This window comes from Grammomys surdaster, unplaced genomic scaffold, assembly GCF_004785775.1.
Source record: "Grammomys surdaster isolate TR1022 unplaced genomic scaffold, NIH_TR_1.0 125982, whole genome shotgun sequence".
Taxonomy (NCBI): domain Eukaryota; kingdom Metazoa; phylum Chordata; class Mammalia; order Rodentia; family Muridae; genus Grammomys; species Grammomys surdaster.
The window spans coordinates 1,459,162-1,469,764 of NW_021620798.1; the positions used below are offsets into that span (position 1 = coordinate 1,459,162).

Below are 10,603 nucleotides of genomic sequence, written 5' to 3' on the forward strand. Positions count from 1 at the left end.
ACAGTTGAATCCAAAATTCTGAGGCTCAGAAGTATATTGAGAAGACATTTGGTAATACCAAACTAGAGGTTGCTTAGAAAATGTGGGGCCCAAGGCTGAAACTACAGAGATCCTCAGAGATCCTCAGCATTTAAGATGATCCTTTCATCGTGTGTGTGTGTGTGTGTGTGTGTGTGTGTGTGTTTAACTAATACATATTATATATACATATATATTCCTAAGCAGCTATTTCTCATTATAAATACCTTTTCCTGGACTTTGAGTCTATTAGCTAGGTTCCAGTTTCACCTCACTGAAGACTCCAACCATTACTGAATCTTTAGTGTCTGCAATAGATTTAGCTAAACTCTCTCCAAATGGGATCATTTTCCATTGAAAGACTCCTGAGTAAATCTGCCACACTGCTTGTAATTAGTAGCAACATCACCAGAGCTTGTGTTGTTTACACACTTAACCTAATTTAGCTCTTGCAATGAAATCATATTCCATGACATAGCAAAAGAGCTTGTTAGCAGAAGAAATTCAGGACACAAAGAGTCCAGAAGATGTTCAGTTGACCCAGAGTTATTTTTCAGGGTTTGTTGGTGGTGAGTGTGTTCCTAGCAAACCTGCAGAATGTAAAACAGAGCCTGTAGACAGACTGAAAGACAGCTCTATCAGTTCTGTTGGAGGTGTTGACATTATTATCCTACCCGGGGTGTGAGCACAGATGCTTGTTACTATTCCAATTTAGCTGAGCTGCTTGGAGCTTTTGACATTACAGATATTCTAGTTCTGCACATAGAGACTCATAGAAGAATCTTAAAATCAGAGGGTTTTTTTTGGAGTAAACAGTCAAGGTTCCAAACTTTATATCTGCAAATAACAAATGGCATTTCAATTGAGCCATTAGAAAAAAAATAAGCAGAATTACTTTTGATTGAGTTCTATAGTAGATGGATTTAGTTTGTAGGAACTTATCAAGTTACATTAAGTTTGAAGGAGCAGCAATTGATTTGAATAAAAACAACCTGTGAATGAATGTGATGGCCTGGAGAAATGTATCAAACTAAAGTCATATATCCAAATTCACTCCTTTAAAATGTTAAGCAGTTCTACTTCTTTTTTTGTTTTATCTCTTTGAATGTCACCTCCATCCCTCCATCTCTCTACCCTCCCCCTTTTCCCTTCTGCCTTGTCCAGACTCCCTACCCCTGACCAGGGAAAAGCAAAGACTCACACCTCTTGATGTTACCACCTCCTATTCTTACTGCTACAGTCCTTCATATAGTCTTTCTGTCTTGCCTGATTCCAAATCAAACAGCCTCTTGGCTAATCTCCTGGTCTCCAGTCTCTTCCTGCTCCAATTTGTCTTTCACACTACAGTCAGCTTGATCTTAACAAAGCACTAACCAAAATCTTTTCATGCTTCCCACCAAGGACAAGATCGAACAACAACTCTTTAGCATGGTGCTTGTCCAAAGCAAATGAATAGAATCTTTCCCTCCGTCTCCAGCTTCATTTTCCATGTTCTCTCTGTCTATTCATCTTCTGCAGCTATGATTTTTGACCATAAGAAGTTCCTTGACTTCAAGATCTATAACAATCTTCCAAGTAATTATCTGTGTACTTTGAGTGTCTTCTAGCTTCTCTTCCATCTAAAAGGTCTACATGGAGTACAAAGGCGCAGGCTAAGTGGACTCTTCTTCAGGATGACCTTGATTGGCTTACCAAGAATGGCGGTATTGTGAAATGATTTGTGATTAATTCTGTCTCAAGACCAAGTCATCTGTTGACCTTGCTTCTCTAAACCAGCATTATGAGTCACAAAGTTTCCTATTGTCCTTAGAGCCTTGTACATTTCTTGCTGCAGATGATGCTTTAGCAAGCCTTTTCTCCTTTTTTTTGTAAGCTTTTTTCTCTTAGCTCACTAGCCAACATTTCTTCTCAGGACTGATTTCCCTTCCTTAAAAAAAATTTCAATTTCTAGTTCTAAAGCAAATAAAATTTCAAAAACTTTTATGTAATAAATTAGTCATGGGTTCAGATTATCTTTTAAAGATACTTCCAAAGTCCTGAGTATATGGCTTAGTGGTAGAGCACTTTCCTTGCATATATGAAGTCCAGGTTTAAACTTCCAGGACCACAGACATGTTTATAATTCTATACTGAAATAAATATTAAAATTCATCAAATGTTTAGAATATCTTTTACTAATCATTATCCATATTCATTTTTGCTCATTAGGACTTGTAATGTCCACGTATAAAAAGTGTACTGCAAGCACGCTACCTCTGAGCTACACCCTCATTACCTTCCCTCCAACAGCATCTTGTTTTTTCAAATGAGAATTTTCTTTAACACAAGTTCACACACTTTTAAAATGCATTTCAAGCAGGGGTGCCAGCGCAATAATCAAACTGGAAATGGGTAGAACTCTAGGCTTTTAGTAACATTCTGGAAATGGCCTTCTCTCTTTTCTACCTATTCTCCAACTGGGATGCTGTTACCGTGAAGTGGTACACTGTGGAAATTCTAGTTCATTTACTCTGGTATTAGCAAGCTATTTTATTTTGGTTTTCTTGTTTCATGTCTTCTGATGCCTTCTGTGCCAAATAAAGATGCTAGACTGGATATCTGACTCTAACAGCCCTTCTAGCTCTGGGCAACAGTAATCCATTCTCTGTCTTTAAGATTATGCTGATTCTGCAAAGTCCTCTAAATGAAGTAATACAAAGGTGAGTATGATGCCTCATGCCTGTGGTCCAAGCACTTGGGAAACTGAACCAAGAGTGTTTTCATGGTCTGATGTCTGCTGGGGCAACATTAGTGACAATCAGCCTAGGCTTCAGAGTGAGATCTTGTCAGCAGATAGCATTTTTTGATTGTACCCTTTCACTTAGCATGCTTTCAAGATTCACCTACGTCATTCATCATATATACATACATATATGTGTGTTTGTGTGTGTATGTGTGTATTCCTATTCTCTCTTAAAAGTGAACTTTATTTCTTGGAACAGTTTTGGATTTATATGAAAATTGGGGAGATTGGGTGAAGACTTTCCATATTTGAATACTTCCTTATAATTAACACCTTTCATTAAAATATTTCAAATTTTCCGACCTCAATCTGCCCCTATCTTTTTCTTTCTTTGAGATAGGGTCTCATGTATCCCAAGACAGCCTTAAACTCACTCTGTGTAGTGGAAGATGACCTTGAACTTCTGATTCTCTCTTACTGCAACTTCTGCAGTGCTGGGTTTACAGATACATTCCACCATGTCTTGTTTATTCAGCACTGGGGACATAACTCAGGACTTTGCTCAAGCTAGGAAAGTACCCTAGCAACTAAGCTATACTCCCAGCCCTCATTTGTAATAATTAGCGAACCAATATTAACATATTACTACAAATAAAATTGATGCCTTATACATTTAGTAGTAGTCTTATTTCCTTAGGTAAGTCTTAAATGTGACAGTTTATTTACCTATTTTTTGATGACTTTGACAAATTGGATGAATATTGACCAGACATTTTGGAGAACTAAGATGTGATATTTATAATCAGCACTTGGGAGGCAGAGGATCTTTGTGAATTTGAGGCTAACTTGTCTTATATAGTGAGTTTCTGGTCAGCTAGGGCTACATAGTGAGACTGTTACGAAAACAAAACAATAACAACAAAAGATTTGATGTTTTACCAGGATGAGCTTGGGATTATTAATTTTGGGGAGGAAGACAACAGGAGTACAGTTCTCAGTGTTCGGTCCATTGCATGAAGAACATATATTATCTGTCAATAATTAATACTGACTTTGACAGGTGGTGGAGGTCATGTTGTTATTTTTTTAGTATGATGCCCTTCCCTTATCTATTTTTGAGAAGTAGTCAGAGAATGAACCTGAGTTTAGGAAGTAGGAAAGCTATGCTCCACCTCCCTGACATCAGACTAATGATATCCAGTACTTAGAATTCTCCTCATCTCCTCACCTGTTTATTTAGTTGTTTTGATTTCTATCAGTCTGGGCATCTGGAAATTTTTATACTTTGGGTTATAGTTCAATATTATTTTAATCATTTTATTGTTCAAATGATTCCATATTTGATCATTGGGAGCTCCCTTAATTGATCTCTGGGTTTCGTTGACTCTGACATTCCGTTTGTTGTTTTCAATTCTCTCTCTCTCTCTCTCTCTCTCTCTCTCTCTCTCTCTCTCTCTTTCTCTCTCTCCCCCTCCCCCTCCCTCCCTCCCTCTCTCCCTCCCTCCCTCCCTGTCTCTAAAACCTCACACTAGATTTATCTCCCAATCAGCAAATAAATATGTAGATTGTTTACCCCAATTGGGTAATATAAGTAATAATGATAAAATATTCATTTTATATGGACATATGTGATTCCCTTTTCTGAATTTTCCTACCCATGGAATTTCTGACTGCTATGTGAAGTTTGGTTTAACTCCTGGAACTGCCAGACTGTTTACAAGGTTTTTTTTTTTTCCACTTTCATCAGTACTATGTAAGGACTACAATTTCTGCACATGCTCAGCAAGACTTGTGTTGTCTATTTTTAAACTATTTTTATAACCACGTGCATGTGAAGTGATAGCTTGTCAGTTTGCATTTCTCTGCTGACTAATGGTGCCAATCATTTGTCCATGTGTTAGTGTATACTTTCTTTTGAAAAAAAAAGCATATTCAAATCGTTTTGCCTGGTTTAAAGTAGTTATCTTATTACTGCTGAATTTTAGGTGTTTCTACATGGTCTAAATATAAACCCTGAACAGATGCCATACTTGTGCGCATACGTTCATCCATTCTGTGAGTTATTTTCTTTGCACTTTCTTGATTGTTTCCTCTGAAATAAGGCCAATCAATCAAAACAAACAAAAACCGTATATTTTTTATTCTATAAAGTCTAATTTATCTGCTTTAAACATATTTATTTTGTGTACATGTGTGTGGTGGGGTGCATGCATGGTCAGAGGACAACTTTTTAGAGCCAGTAATTCTCTCACGTAGCCAAGATTGGCCTTGAACTCCTGATCCTCCTGCTTCATCTTCCATACAGGTTTACACGTGTATACCAGTATGAGATCTAACACTTATACCATTCATCAGCTTCAAGCCCACAGAACTGCCATTTCTTAAATATGCAGTAACACTTCATATATATTCTTGAGAGCCTACAATAGGAGAAGCAGCATGCTGTGTATTGGTGTGCAAACTAGACACAGTCTTTGCCCTCATGGAGCTTACACTTTTGGATGGAAACTGCAGGCAGCATCGCACAAATAGATATACAATGACCACTATAGTGCTTTGTGTGTGCTTGGTGCAGGGAGTGGCACTATTAGGAGGTGTGGCACTGTTGGAGTGGGTGTGGCCTTGTTGGAGTGGGTGTGTCACTGTGGGTGTCAGCTTTAAGACCCTCATCTTAGATGTCTGGTAGCCAGTCTTCTGTTTGCCATACGAAGAAGATATAGAACTCTCAGCTATGCCTCCCTGGGAGCTGCCATGCTCCCACCTTAATGATAAGGTACTCAACCTCTGAACTTGTAAGCCAGCCCCAATTACATGTTGTCTCTATAAGAATTACTTTGGTCATGATGTCTGTTCAGAGCAGTAAAACCCCAAGACAAACACACACACACACACACACACACACACACACACACACACACACACCAGTGCTTAAGAGAAGCACTAAGTGCTTTGGGAGCACAGAACAAGGAACTGGAGCATATTTAAGACATAAGCATCATGGAAAGCCTCCTAGAAGAGGTGATACTTGAATTTTTTTGAATTTTTCTGAAGAATGCTGGACAATCTGAGGGAAGAACTTGGAACAGTGAAACAGCAAACTCAAAAGCCAACCCCCCCCGCCCACATACATTTTTGGTAGTAGGTTTTATTAATTGTAAGGAAATTTGTGCTTCATGTGATGAACTGAAGGAAATCAGATCAAGGTGAAAATGTAAAATATGTAAAATAGAAGTAGTTAAGCTCAGAAAGGTAGAAACTAGATCACACAAAACTTTGGAACAGTTAGAATTTTTTTTTCCCAAAAAATGTCTGTACTGGAAACTACCAGAAACTTATTTTCGAAGGGAAATAGCGTAATAGAATTTATGCGCATATGCTAGGGAGCTAGTTTGGGGCAGATGCAGCAGAAAGGAAGCACAGAGAACAGGTGGGAGGCCGGGCAGTGATAGTGGAGGGATGAATTTAGATGGTGGCGACAGGAAGAAAATGCTGCTCACCAAGTCTCTTCTCCCTCCAACTACTATCCCATTCCCAGACTTGCTCTCTGCTCCTGTCAAGAAAACAGCAAGAGCTGCTGGAGCACCTGTGATCATAGATCTTGGGGTACCTTGGTGGCCCCTGCTTCTTGCAATCCAAGGCTGTTAGGCATGACTCCAAAGGAGGTCTTTTTCTCCAGTGAGTGAGTCTGAAGAATGATGAGCCACTCACTAATCTGCCTCTGTTCCTGCTTTCAGAGGAGGGGACCTGGCAGGGGGTTGCTCTGGTGAGCTCCTCCTGCCTCTATTAACTGCAGCCTCAGCCCTGGGAGAAAAGCTAGGGGATTACTCCTCCTGGGGCTCCCTGTCCCCCCTATTCCCCAAAACAGCTGAAGGAAAGGCTCGAACTTTCTTTTACAAGAGATGCATTTTAGTGTTCACGATGGGAAAGGCATATGTTTTAAACTCTCCTTTTCTTCTGATAACAGAAATACAATCCTACTAGAGAAAATCTGAGAGTATAAAGAAGACTTGCCAGTATTTATTCTACTACCGTTTTTGCATGTTTCCTGAATACTTATTTTTAAATAGTCAAGGACATACTTGCTAAATAAGAGTTCTGGCATATTGTTCTCTTTACTTGGTATTGAGATGGTTCAGTATGTTATTTAAATTACTCCATAAGTGATTGTGATAATTACACAGCAGCCATTTTTTAAAAAAAAAATCATATTTACTCTTTCCTGTTTTCTGGATACTTGAGGTGGTTATAACATATAAACAGTATAAGAGCAGCTATGACAGACAAGGTTGCTTATCATTCTTTGCCTGCACTTTGAATACCCAGCCCCACCTCTGTGGACTTCTAGGAGCAGAATTAATAAGGAAAATGATGTAGTCACAGGACAGGAAAGCAAATCTCTAGCAGGATAATTCCCATCAAAAATAGCTGTGGTCCTGGCAGGGAAACTAAAAGACATTGGAATCCTGTCTTTTGTGTCTGTAAGGATGTTTTCCTAGCTAGTACTTGCCATGGCTCAAGCAGAGCCTACTAACTGTCTCCATGTTAAGAATTACCTCTTTTCTCCAGAGGTTTTGCTGGATTTTGGCTGCAGAGGCAGCTGGGGCTGAGCTGAGTGGTCCTTGGCTTCTGTCTTCCTTTTGTGGCAGGCAGAGAATCCTTCCCAGGGGTCTGAGAATCTGGTTCCACTAGGCTGTGTTTGGAACTAGCTAGGCAACCTTGAACACTGTCTTTTCCCCTTTTGGTGACAAAACCTGCCAGAGAAGGCTGAAGGGATTGGAGTCTGGGCACATGTTGATTTTGTTGCTTTGAATTGTTTTGAATTAAGCCTTATCAGAAACTCAACTCTATAAAACCAGATTAAGGACCAGTCACTGGTAGACAGAGCAGTGTGGAGGACAGATTCTGGTGTGAACGCTCTGAGATAGAGAATGGAAGCTTCATGCCAGTTCAGTATAGTTCTCTTCCCTATTGCTGAAGTTTAAAAACATTATCTTTCATCTGTATTTAAATCCTCCAAATGTGCTGATTGATGAAATCTTTTCTCTTCTTAAAGGCAATTTGGAAACCAGACAAAGTGGAACACAAAGCCATGGATATTTAGCGAGAGAGAGTGCAGCATGTGCGACAAGCTGAAAGGGTGACCCTGGCACTTCTAAGAAGGCAGCAGCACAATAAGCTCTTCCAAAGAAGCCGGTCAGAGTTTATTCCCCCTCTGCCACCGCCCCCTCAGTGGGGGGCATTGCTTGTTTGTACCCCACCCTTTCCTGGAGTCATTTCAGAGCAAAATATAGAATAGCCTTAGGCAGATGTTTTAAGGCCAAAGACGGAAAAATTGGAATATGGTGGTAGATATGACAAGTTTCCTACTGGGACTTTTGGGTCGGGGGGAAGAGGCTCGCCCACCAGGCAGCCTTTCGCTTTGCTCCAATCACTGAAGTAAAAGCTGGAAGCTCCCATCGGTCAAGAGGGGATTGAGGTCTATAGCTTTAGGATGAGGAGAGGAGGGAAGAGGCCCAGTCTGAACACAGCAGGCCCAGGAAGAGCCCTGCGAGGAGGGCGATGAGGCTGCATCTGTAAATCAACGCTGGCCACCTCCCACCCCATGCTGGACAGTGGGGGATGGGGTGTGTGGGGGGGGGGGGGGGGCATGGCTGTGCAAACGTCTTCCCAGGGAGACCCGACCTTTCTTGGAGAGGCGGGGTGGCTTTAGTCTCCAGGATCTGCAGTGATGTGTAAAAAGCGGGCACGACCCCCGAAGCCTCAGAAACCCCCGCCCCTCCCCCTGGGGCCCGCCCAGACCCGCAGGTGAATGGCTGGTCTACACAAAGGAAGCCGGCTGGAAACGTGGAATTCGGACCAATTTACAGAGGACTGTCGCCTAGAGTCCCAACAGACCTCAAGCAAAGAAACCTGTGGTCAGGAGTGGATGAGGATAAAAACAGTGCACCAGGCCAAGCTTATTGGAAAAGCTGAGTTTAGTTATTCTGGGATAGCGAGGTAACAGGATTAAAGGGATTAAGGAAATCACCTCAAACAGCTGAGGAGGGGGTTAAAAACACGGGTTCTATTTGTTTCCTTCCTAGGCTCCAAACAGATACGCTGGGGCTCCTTGCGAAACGAAGGACCCTTAAGGGTATACAATGGAATGGTCAGAGGTTGGGATGGAGGGAAGTAGGAAAGGGGGAGTAAAAAACAAGTTCTGGGCTCGACGTGAGAGGGAGCTGCTTTGACAAGTTAAGAGCAAGCCTTCTAGAACTTTTACTCATCTACGGGATAACTTTTAAAATCAAATCTTCCAGTGTTGACCTCTGGAAGTCCACTCTGTCGCTTTAGCTACCACGATAGAAATACTAATTTCCTGATGTGGACGCCTGTAACCATTTATTTTAAAGAAGGGCTTTCGTTTTGTAAATATTTCAACTCAGCGAGTATCTTCCCGCCTCAGTGCACAGAGGTAAAAGTGCCCTGCTTTGGGTAAGTCATCGCAGCCGCAGGTGTCTGCCTCCCGCCCTGCATAGCTGCGGAAGCAAACACTCAATCCCGGACACTGGCCACCACAATCAACAAGTGCACGACTGAGCGCGGGCTGTGCGGCTCAGGTAGCTTGGGCTGCCTCTGGTTAGGTGCTCCCAGAAGACAGGGTTTCTCCACTTGAGACTAGTTCTCATTTGAGAGTATTGGGGGCTGTTGTAGCTTGGATCGCCAATAGTTTAAAAGAAATCATTTTACACCATGCCCGCCTCCTCAAACTCAGGTCTGCAAACTCAGTTATAAAACTAAGAGTATCCCCATTCCCAATCCGCACTTATGATTTCGGACCTGCAAAATTATCAGGACTCCAGCATGTTGGTTATAAAATTTATTGATCTCTCACTTAGCAATTAAGAGTAAAACCTTGAAAAAACCTGGAACAAAATAACCCCTTCCCCACCACCCGAACAAAATGCGTACACGAAATAGCAAATAGATCACTGCAGAAATCACAAACTCAACAGCCTAAACGCGCACTGGACAGAAGCTGTCCGGAGGCCAGGGGCGGCAAGGCGGGAAACACACGCACACCTGGGCTATAAATTAACATTGGCTTTAGCTGTCGCGCCAAGTGGCGCGGCCAGCACCCCCTCGCCCCGAAAAAAAGCCAGAGGAAAACAGAAGCAATATGACTGGGGGTGGAGGCATTGCAGTTCCTGGGGGGGGGGGTGTCAACCTCATTCAGTCCTCGATTAATAGCAAACTAACAAGACAACATTTTCAAATGCGACAGAAGAACCTAGGAACCCGGGAAGAGGAGGACGGGGCCACGGTTTGTCCGCAAACACCACAGAGATTCCCAGCCAGAGGGGGAGGGAGGGGCAGCGGTCAGAAGCCGGCGGCTCTAGCAAAGTCCCATTTCCGCTGCTCGGGACTTCTTTTCGCTTTTGTACAAAACCCGACAGCTACTGCAAAACTTTCGGTCCTCCTCATCTTCGGTACAAGGCAACGGTCCCAGGCGAGCAAAGCTAAACAGCAAGGCGTCCCAACGTGGGGGTGCGGGGCGGGGTGGGGGAGAAGAGCTGGGGGCCGCGGGCGGGAGCTCAGATGTGGGTCAGCGGCACCGTTCCATTGACCGCAGTCCCGGCGCCTTGGTAGTGCTGGTGCACGCCGTGCAGCCGGCCGCCCGGGAGCGGAGAGGCGGCGTCGGCCGCGTCCCCGCCAGGTGGCAGGTACATGCTGATCATGTCGCGCAGGTCGCCGAGACAGGCGCGCTGCGAGTGCGAAGCGATGGCGGGCGGCGGCGAGCTGGGCTCCGACTTCACCACGGAGCCCATGGGGCCCAGGCTCATGGCGGCGGCGGCGGCGGCCGCGGCGGCGGCGGGCTGCTGG

General features: G+C 43.2%; 1 protein-coding gene across 1 annotated transcript in view; it reads right to left on the reverse strand.

The window, feature by feature from the left end:
* Positions 1-10,314: 10,314 nt before the first annotated feature.
* The window catches only part of Sox3 (SRY-box 3), a gene marked incomplete at its 5' end in the record, with an annotated part of 1,673 nt that continues 1,384 nt past the window's right edge, over positions 10,315-10,603 (reverse strand). The window contains one exon of the mRNA XM_028754134.1: positions 10,315-10,599. Within this exon, the coding sequence (XP_028609967.1) occupies positions 10,315-10,599 (285 nt within the window). The remainder of the gene's footprint in view (positions 10,600-10,603) is intronic.